This window comes from Peromyscus maniculatus, chromosome 11 (genome assembly GCF_049852395.1).
Source record: "Peromyscus maniculatus bairdii isolate BWxNUB_F1_BW_parent chromosome 11, HU_Pman_BW_mat_3.1, whole genome shotgun sequence".
In the NCBI taxonomy this organism is placed as follows: domain Eukaryota; kingdom Metazoa; phylum Chordata; class Mammalia; order Rodentia; family Cricetidae; genus Peromyscus; species Peromyscus maniculatus.
Window position 1 is genome coordinate 20,361,470 of NC_134862.1, and position 18,481 is coordinate 20,379,950.

The following is an 18,481-nucleotide window of genomic DNA, read 5'->3' on the forward strand; positions in this document are numbered from 1 at the left end:
AAAATAAATGAATTTTCTAATCAAGAAATGACCTAATATTTGTGGATTTGTTCACATACACAAACTCAACAAATCCAAATACCAATGCAGTGAACTGTATGTGGCATTCAATATATTAAATACCATTTCAGTATTATATACATTAAATGGCAAAATTATGGCACAATAAATAGATTAGTCATTATAAATGTTTGAATATTTGAAAATCTTATGTAACTAGCTACTGGCTTCTTTAATAAATTATTTAAGTATAAAGAGCCAGACACCAACAGTGTCCCCATAAAGAGAACAAACATTTTGTTAAATGATGCACATGAATCACTGAATTTTAAAAACAAACTTATACGGTGTTACACTATTACAACACATTTAATATAAAGGAAAACTGGAGCTCAAGTTTACAAGGTTGTTATATGATAGAATATATCATTTCACTGAATTAAAAAATATTAACAGTGTGATACAACAATATTTAAAATACAACAAAGGAGAAATCCTGTCTATTGAACCGACAGTCCAATCTACTGTAGGATATATATCTGGTTTTAGAAATGATAAAATCTCTAGAAATGAATAAATACAACAACATATAAAATTTAAAAAAAACAAGTCAGCAAGCCGGCAAAGCAGGTAGAGGCACTTGCTGTGCCTGACAAGCTGAGTTCCATCCCTAGGACCCACATGTGGGAGGAAAACTGACTCCTGCAGACCGCCTCTGACTTCTGGACAAGTACCATGTGCACCATGAGCACACAAAATATACGGCTCTGGAGGGCCTGGAACTCACTATGTAGGACTGGCTGGCCTCAAACTCAGAGAGATCTACTTGCCTCTGCTACCAGAATACTGGGATCAAAGGCATGTACCACCAGGAAAGGCTAAATGAGGATTTTTTTGGTTTTGTTTGTTTAGATAGCCAAGGGACAGAATATAATTAAGTAACAGACTAGCCTAGTATGTGAGAGGCCCTGAGGCCAATCCCCACTACTGCAAGAATAATAAAAAACATGTACTTCTGACTTATTTGCTACCTGAGGAAATATAATCAATACTTTTACCTTTGGCAAACATAGGCAAGATATCTGGACTCCCCCAGCTCCATGTGTACTTGCTCTCATTAAAAAGAGAGTCAAATTCTACAGGATTTTCTTTCCATCCTTTGAGTAATGGAGAAAAGAAGCAAACAATATGATAAGAAAACAACAAAATAAAGTCTGAAAGAAGCATTCTTTAAATAGTAATTGAAGACAACACATAAAACTCAGATTTTATTAGGCATATTATAGCCTATCTTAAAATAAATGGTGAATAATTCATTTCTTACTAAAATAATCACTTTGAAATTCTTGATTGTAATGTCTAACAAAGCCATATTTCCATACATACATACTTGTTCAGTAGCACAGGATGATGACAGACTAAAGTTTAATTCCAGAACCAATACCAGGGTGTGTTTATGAGTAAGGCATACTCAAAGACTTGTCACAGGAATCTCAAAGCACAGTCTTGGGGCTTGAGAGATGGCTCAGAAGTTAAAAGCACTTGCTGCTCTTGCAAACCCAGATGTCCTAGGTTTGGTTTCCAGCACCAATATTGGGTGGCTCACAACCGCCTGTGACTCTAGTTCCATGAGGTTGAATACCTTCTTCTGGCCTCCACGGGCACCTGCACACATGTGGTACATAAACAGACCAGCAAACACACACACACACACACACACACACACACACACACACACACACACACACACATCTTTAAAAACACATTGAGTTTTCAACTAATGACATGATTCAGTAGTAGGAAAACTATTTATATAGCAAGCATTTTATTTGATAAAAATTGTTTCAGAACACAACCTTTGGCAACTGCACTGACATCCTCATAAAACCCAGCTATGAGGGCTACATGGCCAGGCCGAGACTCTGTTGGCACACGTGTGTGAGATATTCCCCAGCTGCCTTCATGCATTATAACATTCCTACAAGACAATTGGGATGAACAGTTAACATATGCTAGTACTAAAACTCTCATAAGGATTTAAGAAAGATTTTTATACAAGGAGTTAAGCCAAAAAGTTAATTTTAAGATAGGAAAGAATCTCAAAACCCAGTTGAATTGATCCCAACCCTATACTGCCACCAATTCAACACAGTAGCATGAAGGAGCCCAGGTAATAAGAACAAAGAGAAACAAGAGACAAACTACACCCTAGTGTTCCAAGCCACAATACCTTTGTTGTATTTTAAATATTGTTGTATCACACTGTTAGTATTTTTTAATTCAGTGAAATGATATATTCTATCATATAACAACCTTGTAAACTTGAGCTCCAGTTTTCCTTTATATTAAATGTGTTGTAATAGTGTAACACCGTATAAGTTTGTTTTTAAAATTCAGTGATTCATGTGCATCATTTAACGTAGAAAAATGATATGCAGAATATTATATTGTTAAATTTTATTTGACGTGAGGGTGGTATATGGTTATACAAAATGAAGTCTTTGTTCTTAACACATGCAGTATAGTGTTTGGTGAAGAAATGCCACATTGTCTTATTTTCAAATTGTTCAGGGGAAAAAACTGAAAGTTCTACAATACATATATCCACAGTTGAGGGTAAGAAAAAATTCACATATTTTTAAAGTTGAAAACAAAAAAGGCCAGGCATGGAGGTACATGGCCTTAATCCTAGGGCTTGGGAGGCAGAAGCAGGCAGATCTCTGAGTTTGAGGTTAGCCTGGTCTACATAGCAAGTTTCAGGCCAGTCAGGGCTATATAGTGAGACCTTGTCTCAAAAAAAATTCTTTTTAAAAAGTTTAAAAGACTATCAACTGTAAGCTAATGTTCGTCAATTCATAATACAATCTTTTTTTAAACTCAATCTGCCATTTCTAAGACACACCCCTAACCTGTTGACATCCTTACCTAATAAAAGGTGCTCTAGAATTTCCATCTTCATCTAATTCATAAAGAGCATCTGATCTCAGGCCATCAGCAACAAATAATACTAATCTTTTTGCTGGAGGAGGTAACACTGTAAACTGAGGAGTCATTCCATGAACCAAAGGAGATGTAAAATAAATGTCAAAGATCGAGGCGAAGAACACAAAATGTACGATCAATCCCAAAGCAAAAAACAGCAGCATATCCAGAATGAGCTATCTGCAAGAGAAACTAAAACAGGGAACAAAGTCAAGCTGGGCACACCTGACAAGGATCTTTCTTCTACGTATCCCAAAGTTCACACACACTGGCCGTGTCAGGCTAATACACAACTTACACTTCCCTCCTTTACCACAGTAACAATAAACATTGTTTAACAACTTAATACTGAAATAAAATATATGCTAAAGTACACCAAGCAAAAAGAAATCAAGTTCAATTAGGATTAATAAACTGTAACATACAGTTTATACCACTGTATAAACTATAACATACATATAATATAACATACATATAATATAACTGTAACATACAGTTAACCACCAAACAATTAAAAATTAGCAAAGAAACACAAAACAGAAGGTCCTAAAATTAGTTGGGCTCAGTCACAGGAAATCCTAAATAACACAGAAAACATAACATTCCTGGTTGTCTGCACGGCACTGTTCCTACTCTTAGAATTTAAATGTATTAAATTATATACACTTTTAAATTTTTTGAGTTAATTTTTTTTTAACTTTGGTAATCAGCTTAGGGGTTTGTCTGACTCTCTTGAGGAACAAACTGAACGGGAAACATGCATTCTATCCATTTGGCTGAGTTACGCACAAGAAGTTAAACTTCATTTGTGCTTCAGAAAATCTGTACTCCTTAAATAAACACTTTATTTCCCCAAGTCAATAAAAAGGGTCTTATTTATTTATTGAATACAAATTGTGTGTCCCTAGAAAAGAGCACCAAGAAGATCTATCAGAGAGCTGATAAGTTTACAAATACTAAAGAAGGAAAACCAAGCAGTGAAACGTTTAATAATACTGTAATAATAATAATACTGTAACTTAATAATACTGTAAGATAGTGTGCCATTAAACCTCAAAGATCAAAGCATCCACCGGAATATTTTCAAATCGGTCTATCATTCTGCTTTGGCTGGTAACTGTGTCTACAGATTAAGAAAGTAAAACACTAGAATTTCTCTTACTTAAAGCAGTATTAGGTATATATAATGACCTTGAGCTGAAAAATATGCAAGATGAGAATTACAGACACCTCTTATTCTTCCTGGTCTGAAGAATCAAATATCACAAGCATGGAGAGTGTCCTGTAGAGAGGAAAGAGACACTCTAAATGGGCTTATCAAAGACAAATTAAAAAATAAAATGAACCAAAGGTCAAATTAGAAGATACTTTTTTATTCTAACGGAATTTAGGGTGAACAAAATATAGATTAATTTTGCAATCTAATCTCTCAGTGCAATGCTTGCTTCTTTCCTAGTTTATATGATCATTAAACTACATAGTGAGCACCATCGTGACAATGGTGTTCTGAATATTAATAATTTAAATACAGAAAAACCAGCCAGGAGTCTACTATCTTGTAAACAAGCAGTTCTCAACCTGTAGGTCGTGACCTATTTGGGGATCAAATGACTCTTTCACAGGGTTAACCTAAGACCACTGGAAAACATAGACATTTACATTGCAATTTGTAACTGTAGCAAAATTACAGTTATGAAGTAGCAATGAAAATAATTTTATGGTTGGGGGTCCACAACATAAGGAACTGTATTAAAGGGTCTTTGCAGCATTAGAAAGGTTGAGAACCACTGGTTCTAAGCAAATACTTGTCAATAGTTCCTAAAAAAAAATCTTGTCACCAGGCAGTGGTGGGTCACACCTTTAATCCCAGCACTCAGGAGGCAGAGGCAGGAGGATCTCTGTGACCTCTCTGAGGTCAGCCAGGTCAACAAAGTGAGTTCCAGGACAACCAAGGCTATGAACAGAAACCCTGTCTTGAAAAACCAAAAATGAGATCCTGCCCCGGACTTCCCTTCTGGACTATAGGTGAGTATCCTGGCTCAGCCCAGACCCCATCCCTGGGCACCAGCCACTCCGGGGAAGACCTACCCAACTTGGCCCCAGGTTCTGGCCACCGGGCAGGTTCCCTTCTAGCCCCACCAGGAAGGATCCTCTTCTCCAAGACCCCCGGCAGACCCTGCAATCGCCATGCCCTGCCCCCACGCCCATCCCCCCCCCAGACCCCAGCCACTTCCTGAGACTTAGATACCGGCCCCCAGCTCCCATCCTGCCCCAGACTTCCCTTCTGGACCAGAGGGCCCATCCGCCCGAGACCCCAGCCACTTCCTGAGACTTAGAGACTGGCCCCAAGATCCCATCCTGCCCCAGACTTCCCTTCTGGACCAGAGGTGAGTATCCGCACTCAGCCCAGACCCCATCCCTGGGCACTAGCCACTCCGGGGAAGACCTGCCCAACTTGGCCCCAGATTCTGGCCACCAGGCAGGTTCCCTTCTAGCCCCACCAGGAAGGATCCTCTTCTCCAAGACCCCCGGCAGACCCTGCAATCTCCACGCCCTGCTCCCACGCCCATCCGCCTGAGACCCCAGCCACTTCCTGAGACTTAGAGACCGGCCCCCAGCTCCCATCCTGCCCCGGACTTCCCTTCTGGACCAGAGGTGAGTATCTGCACTCAGCCCAGACCCCATCCCTGGGCACCAGCCACTCCGGGGAAGACCTGCCCAACTTGGCCCCAGGTTCTGGCCACCGGGCAGGTTCCCTTCTAGCCCCACCAGGAAGAATCCTCTTCTCCAAGACCCCCGGCAGACCCTGCAATCGCCATGCCCTGCTCCCACGCCCATCCACCCGAGATCCCAGCCACTTCCTGAGACTTAGATACCGGCCCCCAGCTCCCATCCTGCCCCGGACTTCCCTTCTGGACCAGAGGGCCCATCCGCCCGAGACCCCAGCCACTTCCTGAGACTTAGAGACTGGCCCCCAGCTCCCATCCTGCCCCGGACTTCCCTTCTGGACCAGAGGTGAGTATCCGCACTCAGCCCAGACCCCATCCCTGGGCACTAGCCACTCCGGGGAAGACCTGCCCAACTTGGCCCCAGGTTCTGGCCACCGGGCAGGTTCCCTTCTAGCCCCACCAGGAAGGATCCTCTTCTCCAAGACCCCCGGCAGACCCTGCAATCTCCACGCCCTGCTCCCACGCCCATCCGCCTGAGACCCCAGCCACTTCCTGAGACTTAGAGACTGGCCCCCAGGTCCCATCCTGCCCTAAACTTCCCTTCTGGACCAGAGACTTCCCTTCTGGACCACAGAGAGGGCTCCCATCCTGCCCCGGACTTCCCTTCTGGACAAGAGCTCCCATCCTCCCCCCAGACTTCCCTTCTGGACCAGAGAGAGAGCTCCCACCCTGCCCTGGACTTCCCTTCTGGACCAGAAAGAGTTCCCATACTGCCCTGGACTTCCCTTCTGGACAAGAGCTCCCATCCTGCCCCGGACTTCCCTTCTGGACTAGAGCACCCATCCTGCCCCAGACTTCCCATTTGGACAAGAGAGCTCCCATCTGTACAAGAGAGAGAGAGACTTCCTGAATCTGTCAGCTCTGTCTGAACCAAGTGTGCTGATAAGACCAAGAAGGAACCACAAGGAGATGAGCAGACATCAAGGCAGAAGTACATACAACAAAATGAAGAGCAATACAGCATCATCAGAACCTAGCCCGCCTCCAACATCTAGACCTGATCATCAAAAATTGGAAGAAGCAGAAGAAAACAGCCTTATGAATAACATCATGAAGAAGGTAGAGGCTTGTGTAGAGGAAAAGACAAAAAAATTGGAAGAACGCTATAAACAACTAGAGGAAAGGGCAAACAAATTAGAAGAAAACAATAAAGTTCTGGAAGAAAACAATAAAGTCCTGGAAGAAAACAATAAAGTACTGGAAGAAAACAATAAAGTACTGAAAGAAAATCATGAAAAAACAATGAAACAAATGAAGGAAACAGTCCAAGACCTGAAAAAGGAAATAGAAAAAATCAAGAAGAAAAACCAAAAATGAATAAATAAATAAACAAATAAATAAAATGTATCTTTTCTCCATTTTTATGGAGGTAAACACCTTCATACATTTTAAAAAAATAGATATTAACATTTAAAATGTTTTATTACATTTTTATTTGTGTTTGTGTGTGCATCTGTGTGCATGTGAGTGTGTGTGTGTGTGCGCGCGCGCTCATTCATATGTATGAGCACACCATGGCACAAATGTGGAGATCAGAAGGCAACTCCAAGATCAAACACTGGTCTTCAGATTTAGTGGCAATGCCTTTACTTACTCTGCCTTTACTTACTCTGCCACCTTGGCGGCCCCAGCTGTTTATTTTTCCCTGAACATGTATTATCATTTCTCTTAAAAACAAACTCTTCTCATATAGCGTGTACCACTATCACATTTTGTCCTGTAAATGCATCTTTGCTAAGAAATCCCAAATTGAAAAACACAGAAGTAGTTTTGTCCTCAATTTTTGACTTATCAATAGCAGCCATGTGGTTAAATAAAATGTGTATGTGGGGCTTTCGATTTAGCTCAGTGGTAGACTTGTGAGTTCAGTACATAACTATCTTTGATGATTTAATGCCTGTTTCTGTCACTTCTCGATAATTCAAGGACAGCAGGAGAGGTCATCATTTGCATCCATTACAGTTTTACGCAAAGACTCAAATGTTTGCTGAATAAATCATTTAGGATTAAGTTTCAATACCAATATACACAATGGCCACTAGAGGTCGCCTTGCTTCTTTGTTTGGGTTTCCTGGATAAAATCTTGAAGTTTCATAGATATTTTCAAAACAAACACAAAAAAGCCCATGTTTTATGCTTAAATAATTTATTATACATGCAGTTGCAGTGACTTGAAAGTATGAATATTCACATACTATCTATTATACCCAAACACATTTATCTCAAGCAATATTGCCATATAACATTTTTCTTTAAAGGGAATCATTTTTTATTCACATTTACTGAAAAGGAAAACTTCATTGGAATGGTTGATTATTTGGAAACCTCCAAAATACATGCATAACTATTAAAATTCAAAGCACACATATTCATTTGCCTACAAAAATCTAAGTTTACATCTGTGGGATATTTACAATCATAAACTAAAAACTAATGAAGTATTAGACACTATCATACATTAAATCAACCAAAGTTTACATTTATAATGTTATTTGTGGTTATTTAAGACTATGACATCCTCAAATAATTTTAACACATAAATTAAAATGTTTTTTTTTTTTTTTTTTTTTTGGTTTTTCGAGACAGGGTTTCTCTTGTGTAGCTTTGCGCCTCTCCTGGAACTCACTTGGTAGACCAGGCTGGCCTCGAACTCACAGAGATCCGCCTGGCTCTGCCTCCCGAGTGCTGGGATTAAAGGTGTGCGCCACCACCGCCCGGCAATTAAAATGTTTTTTTAATCTATCTTCTGTATTTTTATTGCTAAGAGACAAACATCAATGACTATCCTTATTCAGATGTCAGCCTAAAAGGCTTTTATCCGGATCAGTCTTCCAATGAAGAAAGTGTAGCAGATTATTATTTTAAGATTTGTTACATTTGTTTATACTGTGGAACATTTGTTTTAATGACTCAAAGATGTGTTGCGTTCTTTTATGTTGCATTTGTTTGACTCTGTGAAGCCGTGTTACTTTGCCTGTCTAAAACACCTCATGATCTAATAAAGAGCTGAACAGCCAATAGTGAGGCAGGAGAAAGAATAGGCAGGGCTGGCGGGTAGAATTAATAGAAGGAGAAATCTGGGAAAAAGAGAAGAAAGAGCAAGAGAACAGGAGAAGAGGACACTAGGGGCCAGCCATCCACACACACAGCCAGTCATGGAGTAAGAGTGAAAGTAAGAAATACAGAAGTAAGAAAAGAAAAAAGCCTAGAGGCAAAAGATAGATGGGGTAATTTTAAGTTAAGAAAAGCTGGCAAGAAACAAGCCAAGCTAAGACCCAGCATTTATAATTAAGAATAAGCCTCTGTGTGATTTCCTTGGGAGGTGGGTGGCAGGCCCCCAAAAGAGCCAAGAGCAAAGAACAAAAACAACCAACAACAAGAAAGAAATTTCCAACAACTATTAATAAATTATAAGTGGACGTCAAAAATTCTTAATATCCCAGTGTGTTTCTTAATATCCCAGTATGTGCATTAAAGCTATTCATGCACAATCCAGAGAGGCAAAGTTAGCCTATGGTAAGACTGGTCAGTTGATTTGCTAAGAAATGCAATTAGATAAAGAAGTCTCCAGTTACAGGACAAGAACTAGAAACAGTAACTACAGATGTGTATAACAGGTCAGCCACAGAACTTAAATGTTCAACTTAGGACTCAGAGGCAAACATTTTAAATCTATTTTTGATTTGCACTTTAGAATGCACACCCTAAACTTAAAGCTGCTGCCTCTTTTAGTCCTACTGACTTAATTGCTTTTCTAGGCTCCATTAGCCATTGGTATTTGTGTTTTAAAACCTGCTAAATGTCCTCAGTATCCAATATTCCATCAATTAATAACTGACCATTCCAACACCTGCTGCCAACCAGCTACCAGGGACCATGACAAGAGCATTCACAATTCTATGTACTTTCATTATCCCCCAGGGCAGATAAATGAAAGTGAGGCTGAGAGAACTGAGGTTCAAACATTTCCAATGTCTCACAATAAATAATGTATATAGGCTTTTCTATCATCTTAAGTACAGTTCTCCTCACGACCCCGGAATGCAGCTTTCTAAACATCCTCATCACAAAGAAGGAAAAAGTGTACATAAACAATACATTTCTGCTCATGTCTTTTCCATGACATTCCAAAATTTGATTCCATTTTTAATTTCTTTGGCAATCTCAAAGTAAGGACTGATAATCCCTTTTGCTAAGAAATGTGAAACACAATACAATATTGGCCATTTTATACTATTTCCAGGATATTGAAGATCTTTTTTTCAGATTCATCAATAAATGGTACAGAACAGTATTTACCCAAAGAACTGAAAGCCAAAGTCTTATTTAAACAACAACAAAGTCCTTACTACTAACACTATGTTTCAATTATCTTACAATGTAGCAAGGTTCCTTAGTCTTTTACAATCCGGGTTAATTTTCTCCCTGTCTCCCTGTTCCCTGTGCCCAACTGAAACCATCCATGCCCGCTTCCATGTTCCTCCTCCCACCTTCATATCACAATATCACATGTAACTCTGTTTTAAAAGCTTCTAAGGAAACCCAAACAACAGTAATAACGACAACCAAAAACAAGCAAACAAACAAAAACCTCTCAAAGCTTCGTTCGAATGAAATCTCTGTTTATTGAGACTGAGTAAACTGAAATAAAAGCCTACAATTTAACTTCTGGCATACTTTACATGTAAACCAATAACCAGACCTAAGGTCATATAACAATGCTCTATTTTTATATTCCATAAAGCTAAAGGAGACACTTCAGTGCTTCACTGTAACAGAGCAGGTAGTTAGCACTGCGGCGTATTCATTTCATTGTCTGTTCGGAGCTATTTAGTAGGGAAAGAAATCTATAACCTGGGAAAAGTGGCAATCTGTGTGTAACAAAATAGAAGCTACCAGGGCTAGCAGTCTAATACTAACGGCAGGGAAACATCCCTTATCACCTCAGCCTACAATCAAGGAATAACACGAAAGATAAACGATCTTCCAAACTTAGAAGTACAGTTACCTGCTAACGTTTCATAAAGGAAACCAAATCTCTCTAACAGCGTGCAATGTTTTAAATCGTTAAGCTCCACAATCAAAAACCTTGATTCTAGCCTAAATGAACTCTGAAAATTTTCAGGGAATTGTGGGAAAGAATGATTTTGGAAAAAAGATGGGTGATGCTGGTGTCACCAGATGTGTCCTACTGGAATGGACTTGACCAGGTCATCGAAGCTGCCCAGACTAAAGTTTACAAACTTCTACTGTGAGACAGCGCTTCACAGTTTGGAATTTTACGTACTTATGTATGTTAGCTCCAAGGGTTTACAGAGCACTTAGCTGATCATCCAAGTCCAGGCAACTCCAAACTCGAGTGCCGCAATTTCCGCCTAGGCGCTATCTGCAGCCTGCAGCTTTCTAGGTCTAACTCTGGGGACCGAGGGGACGCCCTCCCTTAACCGCAGGACTCCGTGAGTCGCTAGACCTCCGGGTGAAGCAGGCAGATTCTGAGTTCTGTCCACCGCACTTGCCGTCCGGCCGAAGACAGCAAACAGCGGCAAACCCTGAGGCGTGCAGGGACCTGCAGGCGCGCTGCCTCGGCCGGCTCGGCCACACCGCAAGGGCAAGGGTCCCGGGACTTTACCTGGGGCTTCTCCGGCTCAGGCCCGGCTCGGGGACAGGGCTTCCGCAGCACGAAGGCGGGACCCAGGGCCACGGAAGGTCCCTCAGGCCCCTCACTCACCTCCGCCTCGGCACCCCAAGGGAACGCCCCCGACCTGCCCAGGCCTCCGCTGCTCTCGCGATAACTCTCATTCCAGCCAATCCGCGAAGGGCGGTAGGCGTGGCGTTTACGTTCGAGTCCAGAGCGGGTCCTTCAATCTTCCGACTCCTGGGCCTAACGTGGGTGGGGCTGAGGCGGGGACGGGGCGGAGCAAGGACGGGACGCAAGCCAGTTCTCGCGAGACTAGAGACCAGGAAGACGCCTGCAGAGCCGGCTGCTGGTGCAGCGGCGGCTGAGGCGGCAGGTGCTGCTGCATCCCGGCCCCCGGCCTCGCAGTCCCGCCTGGCCTCTGGGGGAGAAGGGACGCAGCCCCCCACGCCCGGGCTGTCTAGGTGCTCGGTGGCTCCCGGGACGTAACGGGGATTCAGGCTGCGGTCTGCCGGGCCGGGCAGGGAAGCACCCACACTCCTGACAGAGTAAGATGGCGGCGATGGCACCCGGAGGTGGTGGCGGTGGCGGCGGCGTCAATCCATTCCTCAGCGATTCCGATGAGGACGACGACGAGGTAGCGGCGCCCGAGGAGCGGCGGGCAGGGCTTCGGCTGGGTGCCGGGGTCGGCCTAGATCCTGGCTCGGCGGGCTCGCTGTCGCCGCAGGACCCCGTGGCCCTGGGGAGCAGCGCGCGACCGGGGCTCCCTGCGGAGGCGGCCGCCACCCCGGCGGCCCTGGGGGGCAGCGGGGAGACCCCGGCCCGGTTGTCCATCGATGCCATCGCCGCCCAGCTGTTGCGCGACCAATACCTGCTGACTGCCTTGGAGCTGCACACGGAGCTGTTGGAGAGCGGCCGCGAGCTACCGCGGCTGCGCGATTACTTTTCCAACCCTGGCAACTTCGAGAGGCAGAGTGGGACCCCACCAGGGATGGGGGCGCCTGGGATCCCGGGAGCGTCCGGCGTCGGGGGCGCTGGAGGTCGGGAACCGAGTACGACGTCGGGCGGAGGGCAGCTCAGTAAGTAGGCGCAGCCTGTCACACCTGCAGATGTGGGATTAAGACTGGCCCTGCTGTTGAGGGGTCTGTGTGGGCGTGTTCTGAGTCTAGGGTCGTTTTGAGGAGCGTATTGAGCGAGGTGGGAAGCAGAAAGATCCCTCTGTGGCTGCTCTTGGTGTCGGCAGGTTGGTATTGGGACCTATAACATCAAGAGTTTCCAGTTGATTGGCTATTATGGCACTCTAGAAAGCTTCCTTATTACTTGAACATTTTGCTCTAGGCATTTTCCTTTCTTCCACAATCTCTTGAATCACACTACCAGGAAATAATGTTTCTTAGTAATTCTTTGATTCACTCAAGAACAGAGAAAGCACAGAATAGAAAACATCAGTGGTCTCTATTGTCTTTGGGAGACTTAACTCAAAAATTGGTTTTTCTGTTATTTTATATAATTTATGTTAATAAGAAGGAGGAAATGAATTTATCTGCTTCATAGGACGTGTCTGTTTAATATCAACATAATTTAATTTCACTACCCCAATTTTAGTAGTGGCCAATTTACAGGAAAGCTATGGAACAACTAAGGATTTTCTGCCACCTTTTTTTTTCACCATAGCACCACTGTGGAGCCTTTTTTTCTCTGAATAAGCTAGTGATCTATGTATTTTTCTTGCTACATAATTTTTAGCAGCAGAGTAATCACTGATATAATCATTTTTATATATAAGGTTTATATGAGGATTCTCAATGTTCTTTTTGAGAGGCATCAAATTTTTCACACACTGATGCTAATTCTTTGGTAAGGCCAACTGGAATTTACTAACAGATAAGCCCAATTGATTTCTCTAAGTGTCTGAAGTTTTGAATGATTCTGGAGACATAAATTGCTAAAGTTTGATGTAGTAGAACTGGGAAAAGTGCATTTTCTATCAGGGTAAATCCTAAGCACATTTCCTTCTTTTATAACTGTCTAAATTACCTAGCGATTGTACCTGGCAAACTCCCTCATCAAGACCCAGACCAAATGTCACTTTTATAGTTCTTTATGTGTATCCCAGGTTTAGTTAGTTTTAACCTACACCATAGCCTTTAGCTGTTTTGTATTTGGTTTGATGGCAGTAATGATTTAGTATAGTCATTTCACATGTTAGTTTGGAGCTCCTGCCTCTTTTCCCAGGACTGAGGATTGAATCTAGGGCCCTGCATCTGATAGACAATCTCCCTACTTTTGTGTGTGCATGCATGTATGTGTGTATGAACGAGAGGATGACTACTGGTTGGAAGATTTGGACTTTCCATATGTTACCTTTTAAGTGGTATCTAGGATTTGAACTCAGATCTCTATCTATCTTAACATTCATTCTACCATAGCTACTGTATTTTAAGATACAACTCAGCAAAAGTTTCAGTATATCGTCAAGCAAAGTATCTAATAATTCAGCATATGTCTTCACTCAAAATGACCTATCAACATAGAAGGCAAGCAAGGGGATACAAAATTGATATTGATAACAAAAGGATGAACTGAGAAAGCAATAGCACCGTATTGAGGGGGAGATGAATGATCTGTCAGGAGCATCACTGCATTTCATCAAGGTAGCTACACTGCACATAGCATTAAACTCAAAGTCAGGACAGTTACACAGTTCATGTGATTGTAAGCTATCAAGAATAGTTGATTTAGTCTCCAAGAGAACCAAGCACATTTTTAATAAAATATTTTTTATTCTTTTGTTCTTTCAGAATTTCATAAAATATATTTTGATCATATCCATCTTCCATTCCTCCCCCCAACTTCTCACCCAACCAACTTCACATTACCCTCCTCTCTTTTTAAATAACCCACCAAGTCTTTTGTGCTGCCCATAATCTCATGGGTGTGAGCCCCTTCACTGGAATATGGTTGCCCTACCACGGGCTAGCTCAGTCAGTAGAGCATGGGACTCTTAATCTCAGGGTCGTGGGTTCATACCCCACATTGGGCTCCAGATATTGGTGAAATTATTAAGGCCACTCCACATAGTTAAAAGGGAGGTTTATTAGTGGCGTAACTTACAAATGAAGGGATAGGTAGGTTGTAGGGTCTGGGAAAGACTCAGCGCAGTCTGGTGGTGTTCTCTGGAGAACTCTGCTTGGTCTACCTCCAGCATCCAGGGTCCAGGAACAGAGAGTGAGTGTGGAGCATCTGGATCTTGGGTCTTCAAGGCCCTCTCTTGGCCCCGCCTTGTAGGCATGACAGTGACCGAAGCCTCAATAGGGGTTGAGGTTAAAAAACTGACTCTCTCCCAGAAGCCATCAACTGTCTCTGGCTCCCAAGGTAGTTGTGTGAACTTGTGAACCCCTCCCTACTCCTTGTTCGGAATGCTGATTGACTTGCTCTTGTGCAGGTCTTGTTCAGGGCCTCCACAGCCACTATGAGTTCATTGGGCTGGGTCCTGATGAGGAAGTTTGTCAGGTGACAGTTAGCTATCATTAGTCCTGTCATATCCAAAAGACAGTTTTTTTCCGGTCCTCCCCAACCTCTGGCTCTTAGGGTCTTTCTACCCCTTCTTTTGCAACAGTCCCTTGAGGCTTGGTGTATAATATAGATATCTGATATCTATATTTGTGATGGAGCACTCTGCTGGCATTCTCTGATCAGTTGTGAGCTTCTACTTAACTACCAGCCAGATCCAAGCACATTTATCAACTGTTCTGAATCAAATCATCTAACAAGGCCAGATTAGCTTGTATGATTGATTTCAGTCAAGCTTAGCTGCATGATTGCATGTGATTTTCCTGGTGATAGAACATGGCTCAGCCTCAGGGAGAATAAAACAAAGTTGTAAGCATGGGTGTAGCCTTCTGGATTGTCTTGCCCATTTCAAAAATTACAAGTCAGTTTGTTTTTTAAACCTGCTAGTCCTGTTGTGGAGGTATAAGATTGCTCAAAGTAGTGTCATCAGATTTTTCTGTTTTTTTCTGCCATCTCTCAGTTCTGTATTTGTGTGCTGCCTTACGTTCAGCTTGCATCTGAACCACCAGTTTTACCCTTACTTTGTGGTTTGATTTCATCCTTTATCTCTATTCTTACTTGATTTTTTTTTCCACTTTACTATTACTAGCTAATGTTGTTAACACAGATTTACATTTCCTTGCACTGGAATACAAATGTAAAGTAAATAATCCTGTGCACCATGTAGAAAATATTATCAGAGATAGGTAAGACCAAAAAATATGAAATGAAGCCGGTGTTGGTGTGCGAACCTTAATCCCAGCACTCAGAAGGCAGAGGTAGGTGGATCTTTAGAGTTCAAGGCCAGTCTAGTCTACAGAGTGAGTTTTAAGACAGTCAGGGTTACACAGAAAAACCCTGTGTCAAACAAAACACAACAGAGCAACAACAACAACAAAATATGAATTGAATTAGGATAAAGTAGAGAGGCAAAGCATATAAACATCATAGTTGTTAAGGGAACATGTCACAAAAGGGCACTTGTGGAACTTTCAAGAAGAGATGGAGGAATGCAGAGGATATGAAAGCCTCAATGCAAGGTAATTAACATTTTTACTTTTTTTATTTTATGTATATGTGTGTGTATCCACAAGCAGAGGCCAGAGGACAACTATGCAGAATTAGTTTTCTCTTTCTACTTCTCCATGAGTCCAAGTGATAGAACTCAGGTAGTCAAGCCTGGTAGGAAGTACCTTTACCCACTTAAGGCAGTTCACTGTCCCTTTCTATTAACTTTTTAAAATTAGCATGCAAAATAGTAGGTGTCATTATGGCATCTCATACATCGATGCCTCTGTCCTTACTCATACCCTCTTCTTCACTGCTGTTCCTTCCCTCCCTCTGAATTGTCTCCTCTTACACTTTTATGTCACATGTATTCCATTACTCATCCTCCACCACTACACTTATTTATAATTCCCCCATACCACGGCCCACTTTCTACTTTTATCTTACTTTTTTACACACATACAACCCATATGTACACATAGGAAATTAAATCTAAGGCCATGTATGAGAGAAAACATGTTATTTGTCTTTCTGAGTCAGGATTATTTTACTTAACATAATGATCTTCAGTTCATCCAGTTTCTTGCAGATACCATGATTTCATTTTTCTTCCAGAAAAATTCTGTTGTGTGTGTTTGGGCATGTAGGCTTGTGTGTGTGTGTGTGTGTGTGTGTGTGTGTGTGTGTGTGTGTGTGTGTGTGTGTGTGTGTGTGTGTGTGTGTCTCTGTGTGTGTGTGTGTGTCTCTGTGTGTGTCTGTGTGTGTGTGTGTGTGTCTGTGTGTGTGTATTATGAATAGTACAGAAATAGATGTGACTGTGCAAGATCTCTATGGTGTGCTAACAATAGTTCAGGTATATATACCCACAAATGGTACAACTGGGTCATCATATGGTATGCCTGTTGTTAGATTTTAAGGAGCTTCCACACTGACTTCCTTAATGGCTGTATGAGCTTACATTCCCACCAAGGCATCCTCTTTCCCCTCATCCTCACCATCCGCTGTTGTCTTGATGGTAACCATTTTTTAAATTTTTTCTTTTAAATTTATTTATTTTGTGTGAATGAGTGTATTCTGCCTGCATGTATGCTGTGCACCATGTGTATGCTTGGTACCTGTAAAGGTTAGGAGAGGTGGTCAGACACCTGCAATTTGAGTTAGAGATGGTTGTGAGCCACTATGTGGATGCTGGGAACTAAACTTATGTCCTTGGCAAGATCAACAGAAAACCTTAACCACTGAACTATCTCTCTAGCCCTGGTCATATCAATTCTAAGACAAAATAGAGTCTCAAAGCAGTTTTATTTTTTATTTCCTTTATGACTAAAGATAATGAGCATATTTTCAAATATTTAATGGTCACTTGCTTTTTTTGAGAACTATATGTCTGATTCATTAGCCCATTTGTTGATTTGATGGATTATTTGTTTGGTATTTAAGTTTTAGAGTTCTTTATTTATTCTTGGTATTAGTCCTCTGTCCTATGCATGACTCTTTCTTGATTTCTTTTTTAATTTCATTTTAAATCAGTTGGGCTACAGACTGGTAGATACTAATTCTGTTTTAAGTTTGCTTCATGTTGGTGTGTACATATATGACTTAGTTGTAACGGCTTATGAGCTTATTTAAAGCAAAGAGCAATTCTTGATGAATCTTATGTTTCACTTTTTTCCCCTCTCCTCTACCCTCAGTTGTTGTTAAAGACAGGATCTTTCTGGGTTGCCAAGCAGCCACTGAACTCTCTGTATAGCAGAGGCATACCTTGAATTCTTCTTGGCCCAGCTTTCAGCCATAAGTACAAAGCTGAACTAGCTGACTATCTAGTTAGCTATTCAAAATTACTTCCTCCAAAACAATTCTTTCCAACCCTCTTATAATTAGCAAAAGTTTGCATTACAGGGGAAAATAACAGCCCCTTTTAGAATTTGCCTCCATTTTTGTCTAGTATATGATAAAATTTGACTTTAAAATAACTATCAGTAAAGTTACTCGTCTAATTTTGCATCTTTCTGCCTTTTCAGCCATGCTTTGTGTAAGTAAAGCCTTAATCTTTAATCACATTTCCTCAGTGTCTAATATATTCCTACACTGGTTCTTGATGCCTTTTTCAGACACATTCACATAATCACATTCTTCTGAAAGGAAGTCCCTACGTGTTCCTTTCCTGAAGTCTCTCCAGTCCATTGTGATTTGAAGTCCTCTGAATATAATAACCACAGTACATGTTCATCAAATGTACATATAAATAAAATTACTTTTACATGTGATTTATAGGCTCACTCTCCATATCTTATATCCAACCTGTCTATAATAGATTTAGTTCTCAGCCTTAATAAAGTTAACAACAGGTTTGCTGCTTTTCCAACTATGGTGCCTCATCATTAGTTGCTCAGCTGTAAAGTAAATTATTAAAAAGTTACACAGTAGATATACTGGTCTATGAAGAACTACTTTGTGCCTACAGTATTGCTTATTAGCATGTAGTAACTCTCTGATGTTTTGTTTTATTTTATTTTTGGACAGATTGTCTAGTAAGGTTTTGAAGTCCTGGGTTCAAATGATTCCCCTACCTCAG

The 18,481-nt window shown here is 41.6% G+C and overlaps 2 protein-coding genes across 12 annotated transcripts in view; one reads left to right on the top strand and one right to left on the bottom strand.

Moving 5' to 3' along the window:
- Positions 1 to 11,479, bottom strand: part of Pign (phosphatidylinositol glycan anchor biosynthesis class N) — a 143,058-nt gene extending 131,579 nt beyond the window's left edge. For 2 of the 6 annotated variants that reach the window (XM_042257934.2, XM_076547192.1), the window contains exons 1-5: positions 11,341 to 11,479; positions 4,174 to 4,264; positions 2,926 to 3,174; positions 1,857 to 1,978; positions 1,059 to 1,157 (exon numbers count right to left, since the gene is read on the bottom strand). In XM_042257934.2, the coding sequence (XP_042113868.1) occupies positions 1,059 to 1,157; positions 1,857 to 1,978; positions 2,926 to 3,146 (442 nt within the window). In that variant the 5' untranslated portion in view covers positions 3,147 to 3,174; positions 4,174 to 4,264; positions 11,341 to 11,479. Of the gene's footprint in view, positions 1 to 1,058; positions 1,158 to 1,856; positions 1,979 to 2,925; positions 3,175 to 4,144; positions 4,265 to 11,340 lie in introns of all 6 variants that reach the window. The other 4 variants (XM_006995017.4, XM_076547191.1, XM_042257936.2 and 1 more) reach the window with 2 other exon arrangements.
- A 278-nt stretch (positions 11,480 to 11,757) lies between these two features.
- Positions 11,758 to 18,481, top strand: part of Relch (RAB11 binding and LisH domain, coiled-coil and HEAT repeat containing) — an 86,677-nt gene continuing 79,953 nt past the window's right edge. For all 6 annotated transcript variants that reach the window (XR_013043187.1, XR_001576445.3, XM_006995015.4 and 3 more), the window contains exon 1: positions 11,758 to 12,425. Coding sequence is in view for 4 of the 6 variants with exons in the window: in XM_006995015.4 (XP_006995077.1) it covers positions 11,900 to 12,425 (526 nt within the window). In the remaining 2 variants the exon portion in view is untranslated. The remainder of the gene's footprint in view (positions 12,426 to 18,481) is intronic.